The 17,184-nt window shown below is 56.2% G+C and overlaps 2 protein-coding genes across 2 annotated transcripts in view; one reads left to right on the forward strand and one right to left on the reverse strand.

Annotated features, from left to right (window-relative positions):
• The window catches only part of ELOF1 (ELF1 homolog, elongation factor 1), a 6,520-nt gene extending 692 nt beyond the window's left edge, over positions 1–5,828 (forward strand). The window contains exons 2-4 of the mRNA XM_005861357.2: positions 4,555–4,688; positions 4,814–4,884; positions 5,192–5,828. Of these exons, the coding sequence (XP_005861419.1) occupies positions 4,573–4,688; positions 4,814–4,884; positions 5,192–5,256 (252 nt within the window). The 5' untranslated portion in view covers positions 4,555–4,572 and the 3' untranslated portion in view covers positions 5,257–5,828. The remainder of the gene's footprint in view (positions 1–4,554; positions 4,689–4,813; positions 4,885–5,191) is intronic.
• A 3,097-nt stretch (positions 5,829–8,925) lies between these two features.
• On the reverse strand, positions 8,926–15,686 carry CNN1 (calponin 1, basic, smooth muscle). Its single transcript, XM_005861358.2, has 7 exons — positions 15,455–15,686; positions 13,372–13,493; positions 10,864–10,930; positions 10,630–10,767; positions 10,357–10,467; positions 9,770–9,916; positions 8,926–9,690 (listed from the first exon to the last, which is right to left on the reverse strand). The coding sequence occupies exons 1-7, from the start codon at positions 15,515–15,517 to the stop codon at positions 9,445–9,447; spliced, it is 894 nt and encodes a 297-aa protein (XP_005861420.1). The 5' UTR covers positions 15,518–15,686; the 3' UTR covers positions 8,926–9,444.
• Between the last annotated feature and the right edge of the window lie 1,498 nt (positions 15,687–17,184).

Here is a 17,184-nt window from a genome sequence, read left to right on the forward strand (position 1 = left end):
CGACCCCCCACCCCCACCACCCCGCCATCCCTCTGTCGGCGCGTTTGGTCGTCGTCACCGAAGGACCGGCCGAGACCCCTGGGGCTTTGGCAGTTCAGCCCCCAGTTCTGTGGTGGGGTGGGTAGGTTACTGTAGTCGCCGGGTAAAATGAGATGGGGGGGCATCTGTAGCTTCCGATTCGGGAGGCTCATTTATTCATCCAACACGTAGTCACTGAGCGCTTAATGCGCACCGGTCACTGCGTCTGCTGGGCTTCAGCAGCGGGCAGATCACGGCCCGGCCCCCCCAGAACTGACATCCCAGTGCGGGTGGATCTGGACGAGGCCCAGAAACCAGCCTTTTCTGAGGGCGCCCGGGTGGTTCTGTTGCAGGTGGTACCCAGGGCTGGACTTTGGGGGAAACTGCCCCGGTAGGTGAGAGCATGGGCTGCAGAACCGACCGCACCTTCCTGAAGTCTGCAGGGTCTCGTGGGGTCTGGCTGCTGCTCCCGCTTCTGTCGCATCTCATACCCATCTCCCCGCGTCTCCCCGTTGTCCGCCGAGCTTCAGCTGTACCAGCCTCTTCTCTCTCTCTCTCGAGAAAAGCGTCTGCCTCGCAGCCTTTGCAGTTGCTGCTCCCTCTGCCTGGACTGCCTTGCGTGGTGCCTTCTGGTCATCCAGGTCTCATCGGAAGTGACCTGCCCAGCGGGTCCTTCCCACTCTGCCCTTATCCGAAGCAGCCCCCCTTCCGGGAGTGTTTCACCTGCCCTGGGGTTAACCTTGCAGGGCTTAACAATATCTGGAGTCATTTCCCTTATTAGTTAACTTGTTCAGGGTCTGTCTTCGTCCACGACCATAGAAGTTTCACAAGAGCAGAAACCTTGCCTGCCTTGATTGCAGCATTGTGTGGTGTAGTGTCGGGCCTGGCATTCGTTTGTTCATTCATTGGCTCTGTAAGTATCTGTTGAGCGCTAGCTCTGTGCCACGAACAATTCTCAGCCCTGAGGATACGAATAAAAGCCAAATGTCCCTGCCCTCGTGGGATTTGCATGTGGAGCTGCAGGGAGACCGGTGAGGAGGCTGTTGTGATCATCCAGGCCAGAGGTGACCAGGACTCTGGACTCAGACCAGGACAGTGGCCCTGGAGGTGGTGAGAGGTGGTCAGGTTCTGAATGTGTTTTAGAGGACCAGCAGCAACAGGATCAGATAAGAGCTGGGTGTGTGTGTGTGTGAGAGAGAGAGAGAGATCTAGGATGAGTCCGGGGTTTTTGGAAAGATGGATTTGCTGTCTGCGGAGATGGGGAAGACCGGGAGAGAGCAGGTTGAGGTGTCAGGAGCTCAGTTTTCGACAGGTTGCTTTTAAATGTTTGTTAGCATCAGATGGAGGTGTGACCAAGACAGGTAGAGGGGCGAGCCTGTGGGTCAAAGGACACAGCAAGGCCAGAGAGGCAGGTGGCATCCGTGTAGAAGGGGCATCTGAAGCCTTGAGGCTGGGTGAGATCTCCATGGAAGTGAGTGTCGGCAGAGGGAGGGGCCCAAAGATGGAGCTGGTGGGCTCCTCATTAGAGAATTGGGGGGCGAGGGAGGTCAGCAGCAGCTGAGAGTGAAAGGAACTGTCAGGGAATCAGGGGTGTAAGAGTGTAGGTCTGAGGGTCCCATGGGAAGGGCAGGAAGAGAAAACCAGTTTGTCCAGTGCCCTGAGGGGCGGGGACTGCCCCAGCGTGAGGCAGGTGGTAGAGAGAGAATGGGAGGGAAACAGCTCTACTAGAAACGCCTGCAGAGAAAGAGGTGTTTTGTTTTGTGGTGGTTTGTTTGTTTTTTAATGATGGGAGTGTGTTTGTTAATGATCTAGTAGACACAAATTGTTTTTATGTGGACCTCGGACTGTTGGTCCAAGGCAAAGGAGGGAAGCCACATGGGTGGTCCTGGGGACTTGTGGGTGTTCTCTGCCAGCTGTTTTTGTTTACTCAGTGACTTGGACGCATCCTCAGTTAAGATTGAGGATGTTGCCACAGGGTGGGTGGACCTAGAGCAGTGGTTCTCAACCTGTGGGTCTCGACCCTTTGGGGGTTGAACGACCCTTTCACAGGGGTCGACTAAGACCATCGGAAAACACATATATAATTACATATTATTTTTGTGATTAATCACTATGCTTTAATTATGTTCAATTTGTAACAATGAAAATACATCTTGCATATCAGATATTTACATTATGATTCATAACAGTAGCAAAATTACAGTTATGAAGTAGCAACAAAAATAATTTTATGGTTGGGGGTCACCACAGCATGAGGAACTGTATTAAAGGGTCGTGGCATTAGGAAGGTTGAGAACCACTGACCTAAAGGGTATTATACCAAGTGAAATAAATCAGAGAAAGACAAATACCATATGATTTTACTTATATGTGGAATATAAAGAACAAGATAAACAAGCAAACAAAACAGAAACAGACTCATAAATGCAGAGGACAGACTGATGGTTGCCAGAGGGGAGGGGGATTGGGGCTCGGTGAAAAAGGTGAAGGAATTGAGAAATATAAATTGGTAGTTACAAAATACTCATGGGGATGTAAAGTACAGCCTAGGACAGGGGTGGGCAAACTTTTTGACTCGAGGGCCACAATGGGTTCTTAAACTGGACCGGAGGGCCGGAACAAAAGCATGGATGGAGTGTTTGTGTGAACTAATATAAATTCAAAGTAAACATCATTACATAAAAGGGTACGGTCTTTTTTTTTTTTTTTTTAAAAGGGGCCGGGCCCCGCCCCGCGGGCCGTAGTTTGCCCACAGCTGGACTAGGAAATACAGTCAGTAATACTGTATGGTGCCATTTGGGTACTGGAATATCAGGGGAAGACTTTGTAGAGTATATGATTGTCTAAACACTATATTGTACACCTGAAACTAATACAAAATGTTGAATGTAAACTGTAATGAAAAGTTAAAAAAAATTTTAAATATATTTTTATTGATTTCAGAGAGGAAGGGAGAGGGAGAGATAGAGACATCAGTGATGAGAGAGAATCATTTATTGTCTGCCTCCTGCACCCTGGGCATGTGCCCTGACCAGGAATCGAACAGTGACCTCCTGATGCATAGGTTGACACTCAACCACTGAGCCACGCTTTAAACATTTTTTTAAATGAATGAGGATGTGCTCTAACCATTTTGGCTCAGTGGATAGAGCATCGGCCTGCTGACTGAAGGGTCCCAGGTTCGATTCTGGTCAAGGGCATGTACCTTGGTTTCGGGCACATTCCCAGTAGGGGGTGTGCAGGAGGCAGCTGATCCATGTTTCTGTCTCATTGATGTTTCTAACTCTCTGTCCCTCTCTGTAAAAAATCAATAAAATATATTTTTAAAAATGAATGAGGATGTTACATAGAAAGTGATTGCTAAATATGAATGAAACTCTGGTCTTTCTTCTGGCAGATTGCCGACCTCCCCTGTCACGGAGGAATGATCCTAGAACCAGCAGTGGAGAGAGAGAGAAAGACAGAGTGTGATTGGGAGGGAGGGGGAGCTCCTTGGAAGGCTCAGGAATGGTGAATGCGGAGCCCTGAGCCCAGCGCCTGGCATGGAGATTCGTTCAGTGGTCTCTGCCTCCAAGACGTATGTCCCAGTGGCACCTGACTCATTTTTAACAACACTGTTCTTTTGTGTTCGACACAACCCCGCCCATCACAACCTTGGAGGTCATTCTGGACTCTTCCGTCTCTCGCATACCCACTCATTCCACTGATTTGTCTCTTCAGTCTTGCCAGCTGCTCTCTCCTCCCCAAACAGCCCTGTCCCAGTTCTGACTTCCATCTTTGTCCAGACTTTTGACCCGTATTCCTCAGTCCCTTAAAAGCACAGGGTGAGGTTGTTGTTTCTCTCCCTGGCGGTCAGGATCCAGCTAAACACTTAAAACTTTCTTGTCTGTTGCCTCCTCAACCCGCCCCTCCCCCACTGGCCTGGTCCTCAGCCTTCTACATGGCATTTCTCCACTTGAAACACTTCTCTGTCCAGTAGCCTCTCTTCTGTGGGTAGACTTCTCTGTCCAGTAGCTCCCTCTTCTGCCCAGGGAGCCTGTCAGAGGCTCTGTCAAATCCCTTGAATTTCATTCCTCCTGGGGGGTCCTTGCATGTCCTTTGATAAGAGGAGCAGCTGCTCCTAAAATCATGGCTCCAGAGCACTTCGGCTCTGCCCAGCCCTGGACAACTGGCCTGTCAGTCACTCGTGTTATCCTCACCGGGAACAGTGGCCGCCTGTGTAGGTGCCAGCGATGGATGGGCCATATACAGTGCATTCTGTCAGCCCCTCTGAGGTAGCAACCTCATCTCTGTCTTATAAGTAAGGAAACTGAGGCACAGGGAGATTAAGTTACCTACTTGAGGTCATGTAGTAAGTGGGGTGGGGCAGGGTTAGAATCTAGAACCTGCTCTCACCCCCTCTACCCAGAGTGCACTGGAATTGTCGGATGTCCTCAGAGAGAGCCATTGTGCAAGTCCTCCTTTCACTGTGGGCCAGCCACTGCAGGGCCTCCTGGGTCCCGTGAGTCGTTGACATCTGTCCTCCTCCCCCCACAGGTTCACCCTCCTGCAGACATGGGGCGCAGAAAGTCAAAACGAAAGCCACCCCCCAAGAAGAAGATGACAGGCACTCTAGAGACCCAGTTCACCTGCCCCTTCTGCAACCACGAGAAATCTTGTGACGTGAAAATGTGAGCGAGGGGTGGGGGCCAGGAATCCTGCCTCACGGGGCCTCCCCCGCACTCAGGCAGGAATTGGCTCCCCCTTAGATACAGGCCTCTTTGCTTATCAGTCCCTCCATCTCCTCCCATTCCAGGGACCGTGCCCGTAACACCGGAGTCATCTCTTGTACCGTGTGCCTAGAGGAATTCCAGACACCCATCACGTGTATCCTTGGGAAACTGGGCTTTATCCAGGGGGTGGGGGTGGGGTGGTCAGGGCTGCCCTGCCCAGGGTGGGCTGCTCAAGGGCTCCTCACCAAGGGCAGGGGTAGAATCAGCCTTGCATCTCGGGCCTTGTTGTGTATCCTGTGCAGGGCCTTGGCCACCCAGAGGAATGGGTGCTACCTGCTTGCTTAAGCTGGTGATAGTGTGCAGGGTAGGGGTCTGGCTGACATCAGCGTGAGCAACAGAGGTGTATACGGGAAAGGGGAGGTGTCGGATGCCCACAGTTGCCCTTGACTCCAATGGCTCAGATCTATCAGAACCGGTGGACGTGTATAGTGATTGGATAGACGCCTGTGAGGCCGCCAATCAGTAGCAAAACAGAGGACCCACCCCCTTTGCAGACTCGCTGCCGAGGACCAGCCCGCTGGGTACCAATCCAGAGACATTCCTGAGGTCCAGGGTGTGGGTCCAGGGCCTTCGCAGCCCCCTGCCTGTGTATGGAGTGGATGTGGATGTGAATGTGTGACTGCAAGTGTGGCCATGGGGGTGTGCTCATGGGCAGGGGGCTCCGGGGGTTTGAACTGCCTCCCTTGGCTCCAAAAGCCTTTGACTTGCTCCCTCCTTCGGCCCCTGACCCCCTGGCTCTGGAGCCCTGGCTTCTCCTGGGGCCAATGTCCTGACATCCTGGGTGAGGACAAGCCCAGCAGAGACAGCCTCAGGACTCTCCGCCTCCTCACCCACCTCCCCAGCACCTTGCCCCGTGTGAACTGGACTGCACGCCTCCTCTGCCTTCCAAGGACTGTGGCCTGGGATTCAGCACCACTGGCCCCTGGCTGGGCCCTGGCAGGGGGGCCCCGGTTCATGTGTAGTTGCTTTTATACAGGAGGGAGGGGCTGGGTTGGGGACTGTTAGTCACCAGTCCTTAAATAAAGCAGCCAACGCAGACTCCTGTCTTGATTTCTTGGGTTCTGGTCAGCCCCCCGGGCCCAGTGAGGGGGGGAGGGAGGCCTGGCACATCATTGGAAATGGGGTATGGTCAGTCCTTCCAACTGTCCAACATTTGTCCACTAGACAAGCATCCAGGGTAAAACCATGGCAGTGCTGGGCGCAAGGAACTCCGATGACCCCCACAGACGTGGGCAAGAATTTAGTTCAGTGAGAAATAGGGCAACAGAGCTGGGGTGCGTGGAGCAGGGGGTCAGGGAAGGCTTCTTGGCTGATGGAGGTAACTCTCAAGAGCCACCCTCTGCAGTGGCTTCTCTCAGGCTTGCATGCCTTACCCCCTTGTTCCGACAGCCACCCCGTGAGGCAGGTGCCCCAGGCTTGCAGGTGAGGAAACAGGCCAGAGATGGGAGGTCACTGGCCCAAGGTCCCACAGCCAGAAAGCAGCACAGCTGGTCCTTAAACCCAGGACGCCTGGCTTCACCACCCAGGGTGCAGGCTGAGGGGACAGCTCTTGGTTTTGTGGGGCTGGGGAGCTCTGGAGAAGAGTAAGGGTCCTAAAGGGAGCCTTGTCCCAGGCTGGTGAGGAGTCTCGAAGGCTGGAGGTACCAGCCAGATGCAGGGGTGTGGTCCAATATGTATTGATCTTTGTCCCTGTGCATGGCTCAGAGCTACTAAAACTCTTGGAATTTCCAGTGCGATCACCCAGGATGGGGCTGGTCACCAGAAAGGTCAGGTGATTAGATTACTGAGGGGAACTCCCAGCCACCTCTGGGAAGGGTCAGGGAGAGACTACAGGTTAAGGTCTCTAAATCTTCAGTAAGATACGGTGAACAGTTGAAACCTATATAATTTTTTAAAATATATTTTTATTGATTTCAGAGAGGAAGAGAGAGAAACATCGATGATGAGAGGGAATCATTGATTGGCTTCTTCCTGCACTTTGGACTAAGCCCATAACCCAGGAATGTGCCCTTGACCGGAATTGAACCTGGGACCCTTTGGTCCACAGGCCAGCGCTCTATCCACTGAGCCAAACTGGCTATGGGGAAGCCTATGTAATTTTATCAACCAATAAATTCAATTTAAAAATTTAAATAAAAAGGTTGGTGAACTGGGGAGGTGGTGGGCATGGAGCGCATGGCAGCTCCGCTCTCCTTCCCAGCCTTGCCCTGTGCAGCTCTTCCATCAGGCTGTTCCTGGCTTATGCCCTTTTATAATAAACCTGAGGACTGAACGATCTATAGCCCGTTGGTCACAAGCACCTGGACTTGCAATTGGCAGCTGAAGTGGGGGAGGACCAGCTTGTAGGACCGAGCCCTTATTCTATGGGATCTGATACTATCTCCAGGTAGTGTCGGAACTGAGTTCCTTGCTTGGTGGTGTTGGGAAAAGCACACATCTTAGCACGGCTGATGGTGAGCACCTGGGCACTGCACAGTGCCCTCGGATGGCCTCCTGGTTATGAAGGCCCTGACTCTCAGTAGCCTGTGGCAGGTCCAGCTCTGCCTCCTGAGCCTGAGCAGCAGGGGCCCTGAGCTTTGGATTTCTCGTTGGTGCAATGGGAAGGATGATGGAACCTTCCTCCAGGGGCCACACTGTGGATGGAGGTGCCTCGTTTGGTTTGAGCGACTAGAATCCACCCTGGATGTTGAGGGATGTGAACAGTCAAATGCTGAGCTGGCAGGAAGCCCTGACCACCCAGGCCCAGCTACTGGGTCTGGCATGTGCCCCCTGAAGTCCACCCTGCCCTGAGATGCTCCTTCCTGGTGCGCCCACCTCCCCACCAAGGCCCCAGGGAAGGTTTGGTCCAGACAGGAGACAGTGGTCATGGGCCAAGTGGTGGACGGGCCTGGGTGGGATTGCCTCTGGGGTCCAGGGAAAGGGGGCTCAGTCCTCTGGCATCCAGGGCCCGCCCACCCCAGTCTCACAGACCAAGTGCTAATATGGTGCTGTTTTCCACAGGAGGCAGGGCCCAGAGCCAGGAGTGGATCCTCAGCGTAGCTTCTAGAGCTGGCCCTCGGGGAGCAGGACTCACAGTAGCCAGGCCAAGAGTGCCTGGAATCCAGTTTACAAGGCCCCAAGGGCTAAATCATCTGCATGTAGGTCTTCTGATGTCTGTCTGCAGATCCCCCGCGTTCCAGCCTCATCCCCTGCCCTGGGGAGGGGAGGAGAGAAGGCTGCGCTGTGACCCCTGCATGGCTGCATCCTCTCCTTGGAGCCCTGACAGTTGGTGGCTTGCAAGAGGGATGACTGGGGTCGACGTCACAGAACAGGGTCCCCTCTGAAACAGGGAGGTTGGGGGCCTGGCCACAGACTTCTAGGGTCCTGGAATGGCAGGCGAGACTGGGGGATCAGCCGTAAGAAGAGGGCAGAGTGAGCCTGGCGCATAAGACAGCCATGCCCTCAGTCAGCTACTCAACTGCTCTGACAGTCAGTAAAGTTGGGCCCCCGAAATGCCCATCCTCGCCCACTGTCCTGTCCCCTCTCCCCTCCACACATTGCAATCCAGGACTAATGGGGTCCCCCTGCCCACAGGGGCCTCCAGGACCCAGCTTGTCCATTGGTCGGTGCCAAACATCCTATTTGGTGTAGTCATTTAAGCTTCCCCATGAGCCTTGCTGTCCCCATTTTCCTGATGGAAAAACAGACCTGAGGAGGGGAAGTGACTTGCCCAAGGTCACCTGTCCCATCTAGCCCATCCCAGCACCTTGGTTTTTCCTCACAACTCACAGGCCCCCTGGCAAAGTACATGGGTTCTGAGCATGTGTGTGTGGGTATTGTGTGCATATGTGAGAGGGTGTGTTGTTACGTGTCTTTTTATGTGGGAGTGTGTACTGCATGTGTGAGTATCTGTAGGTGCCTCTAAGGCTGCAGCAAGCCTGTGCACACCATATCCACCAAGAGGTGTGTGTGTGTGAGTACATGTCCGTGTGTCCTGGGTCCAGCGAGTGGCTGTGAGCCTGTGTGTATAGAGTGTGTGGGAGTATGTGTGCCTGTGCAGAAGTGTGTTTGGTCAATGCAGGGTATCTGAGCAAGGCTGTTTGTGCATGTGCAAGAGCCATACAGGCTCCAGGACAGAGCAACCTGAGTCTTCAGATGATTTTATAGCCATTTATTGTGCTCCAGTGAAATAGAAAAAGAAAGTGCTCGCATTACAAACACCGCTGTCACATCCACATACGCCAGTCGCTGCAAACCAAACCGCGTGTGTCCGCTGGGTCTCTGGGCATGCAGTTGGCTCCCATTGTGGGAATGGGGTGGAGGCAGGCTGAGCCTGGGCTCTGGGGGCTTTGCTTGGGGGGCTTCTTGTCCTGGGGGGAACCCACCTGTGAGGGAGTGGGGGGCAGCTGGGGTAGCTTTGCTCAGTGCGTCCTTTGGATGCTGTTGGGAACACCTGGCTCGATGTTGGGCCCTGCAGTGCTCCAGGGAGGAGAGCCCCCTCCCCCCTACACACAGACCCCCCAGTCTGCTCCTCCCCCCAGTGCTAACCCTGTAGGCAGGTGCCAGGGGCTGGAGGGCGCCATGCAGGGGGCAGGGGTTAGCGGGGCCGGGCTAGGCCCTGCTGAGCAGCAGCCAGCCTCCCTGGGGTGGGGGGGAAGGCGGGAGGCCCAGGGCCCTAGGCAGAATTGTAGTAGTTGTGTGGGTGGTGGTTGTGGGCAGGCTCGCCCAGTTCGGGGTAATCGGTCGTCAGGCAGTACTTGGGGTCGTAAACCTGGCGCGGCAGCCCATACACCGTCATGCCCCGCTGCGAGGCCCCCTTATTGCTGCCCATCTGCAGGCTGACGTTGAGACTGTCGCAGTGCTCCATGCCCAGCCCCGGCTCGAAGATCTGCCGCTTGGTCCCCGGAGCCGTCATGCCGGCCTGCGGAGGCAGCGCAGTCAGGCCGTGGGCATGGCGAAGGGCAAGAGCCCCACCAGCCGCCCCATGGCCCCCCACACACCTGGCTGGCTCCCTTGTTGGTGCCCATCTGCAGGCTGATGGTGGCCTGGTCCAGGGGTTGGTCCGTGCCCAGCTTGGGGTCGTAGAGGTGGCGCCGGGTACCATAGGCCGTCATGCCCTGCTGGCTGGCAAACTTGTTGGTGCCCATCTAAGGATCCAGAAGGAGAGGCACTTCAAGGTTACAGAGCCTCACCACGGACCACACATGTGCCGATGCCCGTGGACACTCACAGGCCTCTAACAAGGCAGTTTCCACTCAGGCTACAGACAGGAAGCCGAGGCCCAGAGAAAGTGTCACAGCTCAGCGAGTGGCTCAGAGCACCCAGGCCTGACTGACAGGTTCAAGTCCCAGCTTGGCCACTCGTCACCTGGGAGAGCCTGACAGCTGAGCCAGCTTCTCCAGGCCTGTTTCCATATAAATGGTCTGACGGTAACAGCCTGCCTTCCAGAGCTGCTGCGGGAGTGGGTCAGGTACAGCGTTAGAGCATCAAGGCCAAATACGCTGTCCCCAAAGCCCGCAGGGACCAGGATGCCATCCCGCCTCCACCTCCAGCCGGGCAGTGAGACTCGGGTGGGGAAGGGCAGTACCTGCAGCCCAATGATGTTCCGCCCCTCTCGAAGCTTCTCCGGCTCAAATTTCCGCTCCTGCTTCTCGGCATACTTCACACCCACGTTCACCTTGTTCCCTTTCGTCTTGGCCTGGGGAAGGGAGGGAGGGGGGCAGGGACTGAGGAGGGAGCCTCGGGCTGCACGGTCCCCTCCCACCCACGCTGGGCTCAGGGACGTGAGTGGCCCCACCTGAATTCCAGCCCAGACCGCCCACAGCCCCTCCGCCCATGCCCACCTTGGAGCCACACTCACCATGCTGGCCAGGGCCAGGAGGGTGGACTGCACCTGGGTGTAGTTGGTGTTCTCGAACAGGTCATTGGCCTCAAAGATGTCGTGGGGCCTCACCCCGTACTTGGTGATGGCTTTGATGAAGTTGCCTATGTTCTCCAGCTGGAGAGGCAGGGGGCAGTCAAGGCAGGGGCGAGGCAGAGGGTGGTGCTGAGGGGCTGTGGCCAGGGGTTGAAAGAGTTAAGAGTCTGGGCTCACCTGGTGCCAATTTTGTGTCGATTCATTGACCTTCTTCACGGAGCCTGGCTGGAGCTTATTAATGAACCTACAAGGAGTAGGGGAGAGGAGTGACAAGGTGACCCCTGCTGCCCCACCCCTGCCCAACCCAACAGGACAAGGGGTCAGGATGACAGTCCGTAGGCGACATCCATGTTGCTGTTTCCCACTGCAGTCACTCTCACCTGGATCCCTCACCAAAATACACCCCCAAAACACAGGCAGGACCAAGGTGGGAAACCAGCCTGGCTGGTGTGGTTCAGTGGTTGAGCATCGACCTGTGAACCAGCAGGTCACATGCCCGGGTTGTGGGCTCAAGTCCCAGTGTGGGGCGTGCGGAGGCAGCCGATAATGAATCTCATCATTGATGTTTCTATCTCTTCCCCCTCTTCCTTTCTGAAATCAATAAAAATATTGGGGGAAAGGGGAAAAAGACGGGAAACCAAGCACAGGAGCAGACTCTGTCCGTCAGTCTCCTTGTCGAAGGTGGGGGTCCCCTGGTGCGCCCCACCTCCTGGAGTCCGTGCGGTCTCCTTCGCTCCTGTACACCAAGGAGAGCCTGCAGCTCAGGCCTCACCTCTGCCACACTCACCCCTTGACCTCATCCAGTCTCTTGACTTCAAATGCCACTGACATGCCAGCCACTCCCCAGCATCTCCCTGGAGCCCCGGCCTCCTTCTCTCCAACCCAGCTCCACACACGGATGTGTCAAATCAACGCACCCACCCCGGACCCCTGACACCCGCCTCTGCCCACAGAACTTTCCCCTTCCCAGCTCAGGAAACCCACCCTCCCAGGACACAGGCAACACCCTCAGACTTGTCCTTGACTCTCCTCTGCCTTCTGTCGCCCCACACCCAGCCCCTCAGCAAGGCTCTGGTTCTGCCTTCCAAAGGCCACAGCGTCCCACCGCCCTGCGAGGAGTCCCCAGCGGCTCCCTGTGGGCTCCCAGCTTCCACCTCACCCCCTACAGACCCTTCCTCTGGCAGCTAGAATGGCCCTTTAAAAACAATTCCAGTTACTCCCCACCTCCAGATGCTCCCATGGTTTCCTAACTCCTTAGCATAACTACCAGGCCCCATGTCACCCGGCCCCCGACCAACCCCTCCGTTTCCCCAATCCTCCTGTGCCAGCCACTCCCCTCAGGGCCTTTGCACTGGCTGCCCCCTTGCCTGGCCCACTCTTCCCTCAGACACCCGCCTGGTCTCCTCCCTCACTTCACCCAGGGTTCTGGCAATGTTACCTCTCAAAGACCTCCCAGACCATTCTGCACAAAGCAGCTGCCTTCGCCCGCCCCGGCCCCCATCCTCCCCCACGACTCTTCTCACGTCACTTCCCACCGTAAGCAAGTATGTGATTGTCCCATGGATTGTGGAACCCATCTCCCCGCTAGGACTAAAGCTCCCTATGAGCTCCGAGGCTGCTTTGTTCACTGTCCCAGGGCCTACACCTGACACATAGCGGAGGCTCCATCAATGCCGGGTGAGCAGGGACCTAGTGGGTGAGTGGCTCTGCACTCTTTCTTTGTTTGTTAGTTCTCACCTGAGGATATTTTCTCCATTGATTTTTAGAAAGAGGGAAGGGAGGGAAGGAGGGGGAGAGGAGAGAGAAACATCAATGTGACAGAGACACATCGATGGTTTGCTTCCCGCATGCACCCCAACCGGGACCAGGGAATCAAACCTGCAACCCAGTTACATGCCTTTGACCTGGAATTGAACCCACAACCCTTCGGTCCAAGGGCTGATGCTCTAACCACGTAGCCACACCAGCCAGGGCGGCTCTGCACTCGTTAAGGCCCAGCAGCCCTGACTGAGCTGGGACACCAGGCTGTCTCCCTACTCCTTGTCCCCAGTGGATATTGTAGAGCGAGAGACTCCTGTCGGCCCCCTTTGCAGCACTAGGGCTGGGTAAGGAACATTCCCAAGGGCACACTCTGGTCCTCACAGTCACCTGCCCTGGGTCAGACTCAGCGATACAGACAGGACCTCTGCTGGGCTCAGGCCCCGCCCAGCATTGGAGTTGTTGAATCTGGAATCGGCTTGGGAGCTGTGAGGGCTTGCATCTTTTTTTTTTTAAGGTTTGCATCTTTCTCAGTGATTTGAGTTCTGAGAAGAGCAGAAAATCAGAGCCTACTTAAATTACTGTGGCACATCCCTGTGTCACCAAGCCAGCGATGTTGCCTGTTGTCTTTTAGCTGTGACCTCTCTTTCTTGGGACGCTGGAGGCCATAGATGGGCCTGTGCGCGTGGTGGTGAAGATGCTAGAATCTGGAGTCATTTCTGTTGGAGCTGCATGGGACTTTGGGCGAGGTTTTACCTGAATCAGCCTCAGTTTTCTTTCCTGTTCAATGGGCACAATGACTATTTGCCATCTAAGAGGAGGGCTGTTTCAAGGTCTGAGATAGAAAGTGCTCAACCCAGCTCATGGTCGGTGAAGGGGTTGCGGGTGAGCCCGAGGCAGAGTCTGGGCCAACAGTGCCCCACTTACTCGCAAAGAATGATGCCATCTTTGAGGCCGTCCATGAAGTTGGTGCCTATGCGGCGTCCTGTCACCCCCTCAATCCACTCTCGAAGCTCCTGTTCCCGCTGGAGGTCATACTTCTGGGCCAGCTGGGGGTGGGGGGCACAGAGATGATGGTGAGGATTTGGGGGGCAGGCTTTGCTCCCTAAGCCTGATCTCCTTCCCCATCCCTTCCCAACTAAGGCAATTCTGCCAGTGTCCATGGGTGGGGGTGGGGGGTGCCTTAGGGGGCCGAGGGCCAGGGCTGAGGTGGCACCTGCCCAGGGGGCCATTCCGGGCATTCTGAGGTTTGGCACCAAGAATTCAAACGGGTGGGTGGAGAGGGGGATACTCTGAGTTGGGGGTGGTGCCTGGCCTCCCGGTTTCCCCTCCAGGCCAAACTTGGGGCTTTGCTTTCCCTGGCCCTGCCTCCTCTCCGTCACCCCCTCCCTCCTAGCCCCCCCCTTCCTGGAAGACTGGGAGCCTCTGGCGAAGGGGGAGGAGCCCTGAGGAGGTGCCCTGAATGCTGCTGTGCAGGGGACTGCTCTGTCTTGCATCTCTGTCTGTCTCCAGGTCGTCATCTGGGGCTCCAGCTCTGGCAGAGGGTCGGGCCTGTCTCGGTCTTGCTTCTGGCTCCGAGCGAGCGCCGTGTCTGTTTCTCTGTCTCTCTCCCACTCCCGGGGTCCTGTGTCTCTCCCCAGCTGTGTCTGTCTTTACTTGGCCCTGTAGCCTGTCCCCATCTCTCCTAGTCTGGCTGGGGGTGGGGCCCACCATCCATCTGTGGATCACTCTCCATTTCGGACTTCAGGTTCCCTGCCTCTGGTGGGGGTGGGGCTCGTCTGTCTCCCCCCTCTACCCCTCCATCCAGTCTCAGTCTTATCTCACCCCTGGCTCGCCCTCCCCCATCTGTCTCTCTCCTGTCTCAGGCTCCCAGAATCTCTGTTTCTCTAGAATCCTCGGCCTCCAGCCCAGACAGGCTCCCAGCCCCTGGGGGACCTGACTGCCCCTTCTCCTGGGGGAGGGGGCGGGGGAAGAGAGTGGACCCCTCACCTGGCCCAGGCCCTGCCACCCCCCTCCCCACCAGCCTGGCTTTATAAAGCAAACCGGCCCTTATATAGCACGGCCCTGGGGCTGGGCTCCCTGAGGCCTCCTTATATGGCGTGGCGGCTCCTCTGGGCTCCTGGGCCGGCGCTGGAAGGGGGGGCAGAGGCGGGGAGCACTGGGATGTGTCTCCCGCATGAGCACCCGCCCCCCACCTGCTCCCTTCTCCAGCCACGAGGATCCCCAACCGAGATTCCAATACTAGCTCCACACTTCCTCGCTCCCTGGCAAAAGCCATCCTGCGCCTCAGTGTTCCCCTCTGTGGAATGGGGCTGGGACTCCTCCCCTGGCAGGCCTCATGGGGGCATTCCAGTGGGTTGGAGACTTCAAGTTTGCTTCCTTGGAGAAGCTGACCCCATCCTGGTGTAGAAGGGGGGCGAGGCCAAGGGCATAGCTCTGCACCTCCCTTTTGTGGGACCCTAGCTACTTGCCTCTCCACTCGGAACCTCAGTTTACCCATCCATAGCATGAAGGTCATGTCTCAATGCCTGCCTAATGCCGAAATTAGGAGACCCCTGCCCTGTTTCTAATGCCCACTCTGCCCTTCTCAGCTGCCTCCTCTCCCTTCACTTTCTAGGCTTCACCTCCCAGGAACTCCAGCTCTGAAGTGCTCCCCAACTTCTTTGTCAGCCTGGGGGAGTGGGGACGATCAAGTCTCCCCCAGCCCACCAGGAAAACAAAGGGTTCACGGGGGATTCTGATGAAGTGGGGTCTTCACAGTGGAATGGCCGCTCTGTTTGCCTGCAGTTCCCTGCGTGCCCCCCACTCCCCCCTCCCCCCAGCAGCAGCTGTGGGCTCTGGGATGCTCAAGAGGGGGAGGAAGGCAACCTCTATGGTATACTTGTCCCTCTTCCCTCCCAGGTTCCAAGTCACATGGGACAGGCAGGAGGGCGTCCAGGGAACCCCAAGAGCGGGGCCTCTGGCCTGGCAGGGTGTGTAGGCCAGACCAGGGGCGGCCCTTTAGCCCTACCTTGTTCTTGACCTCGGCTGACAGACCGTAGGCGGGGCCTCGGTTGAAATGGGCAGAGGACATGCTGGCCGGTGGTGGTGGTGGTGGCAGTGGCTCTGAGGACGCTGCAGCAGCTGAGGCTCTGTCTGCACCCTCTTGCCTCCTCACACGTTTTTGAAGCTACGAGGCGGCCCGGGCCTCTTCCAAGGCCGTCCCATTGGCCACAGGGGCCTGCCAAGGGGCGGGGCGCCCCCCCACCTTGGCCACCCCCCTTTCGTGATGTCAGGGCCTTGGTATTGGGAGCTGATTGTGTCATTGTTTCCACCTAGGGGGGCGGCCTGGGTTATTCTTTTGTGGGGGGCTTAGCCAGACAGAGGCCAACGTTACCCTACTCCTCCCCAACCCCCACTGTTCACCGGGCCTCTGGCTGGGTCTCCCAGTCCCTGTGTCTGTCTCACAGGCTGTTGGCATCTCTGACGCCATCTCTCTGTGTCTCTCTCCAGTCTTGAGGCAGAACTGCCATTTGTGGTAGTTAAACCGCCCTCGGTTTAACTCCAGAAACCAACAGCCCTTAACTGTAGACAACTCCCTTCTCTCTGAGCCTCTGTTATCACATCTGTAAAATGGGCTAATGATAATGCCGGCCTTGTGAGAATCAGCAGAAGCAAGGCCTCTGCAGTGCCTGGCATAGGGGAGAGCTCAAGGAACAGCAGTCCTTTCTGCTGAGAATCTGGCAGCCCACCTCTGTCTCCTGCAGCCCCTCATAAGACCCTGGGGGGAGCAAGATCCTGGATCTCACCCTCCCCATCTACCTGTGGGTTGAATGTGTTAGCAGGTTTCCGGCCATGGACATCCCCATACATCCCTGTCCCAGCCAAGATGACCTGGAGGGAATACCTGCAAGCAGCCCCAGCTAGCCAGATCTCACCCCTGGACCACAGGGTGACATGCCCACAGCATGCCACGTATGTCAAGGCCAGATTAGTGACACCTGGCTGACATGCCAGCAATGTACCATCCACTAATATGTTAAGGACATCCCATTGGCTGGCCATATGCTAAAGGCACAGCTGTGACATACTAATATGACAACAGTCCTTATGTCAGGCCCTGTTGCACGCACCGTACATGTGTCAACTCAGTGCTCACAACACCCTCAGAGTGGGCATTGTTATTATACACAATCTAAAGATGGGGAAACTGAGGCAGGGGGTGTGGAATCACTTCCCCAGTGTCACACAGCTTGCCAATGGCAGAGCAGGATTTGAACCCAGGTCCCTGCCCTTAATGCTAAGAGGCAAAGGCTGGTTTCTCAACCTCGGCGGGCACTGTTGTCATCAGGCTGGATAATTCTTCCTGGTGGGACGCGTCCTGGGCAGCATCCCGGGTTTCTGCTACCAGATACCAGTAACACTCCCTTAGTCTTGACAAACAGCAATGTCTCCAGACATGGACACATGATCCTGGGGGAGGGAGGAGGACAGATCTGCCCCGTTTGAGAACGGCTGGGCTAAGGCAACTAGGGACCAGTGGTGGCATGTGGAAGGTACACTAACATACATGAATGAACTAACAGTTAACTCCTGGTACGTACTAAGTGCATTGGATCTGTTAACTCATTCCTCACAACAGCCTGATGAAGTGGGGTCGACAGGAGGCACCGAGAAGAGAAGCCGACGGCCCGGGGCCCCCAGCACGAGGTGGCAGAGTCAGGATTCGAACACGCCACGCCGGGATCCCGCCGGCGCAGA

Source organism: Myotis brandtii, unplaced genomic scaffold (genome assembly GCF_000412655.1).
Source record: "Myotis brandtii unplaced genomic scaffold, ASM41265v1 scaffold1496, whole genome shotgun sequence".
NCBI lineage: Eukaryota > Metazoa > Chordata > Mammalia > Chiroptera > Vespertilionidae > Myotis > Myotis brandtii.

Bases quoted from the DNA above. Each gene is read 5' to 3' on its own strand.
- CNN1 (XM_005861358.2), bottom strand. From the start codon at position 15,517: ATGTCCTCTGCCCATTTCAACCGAGGCCCCGCCTACGGTCTGTCAGCC. The intron at 13,494-15,454 runs GTAGGGCTAAAG...CCCCACCCCCAG, and splicing joins CAGCCGAGGTCAAGAACAAG to CTGGCCCAGAAGTATGACCT. The intron at 10,468-10,629 runs GTGAGTGTGGCT...TCCCTTCCCCAG, and splicing joins TCCTGGCCCTGGCCAGCATG to GCCAAGACGAAAGGGAACAA.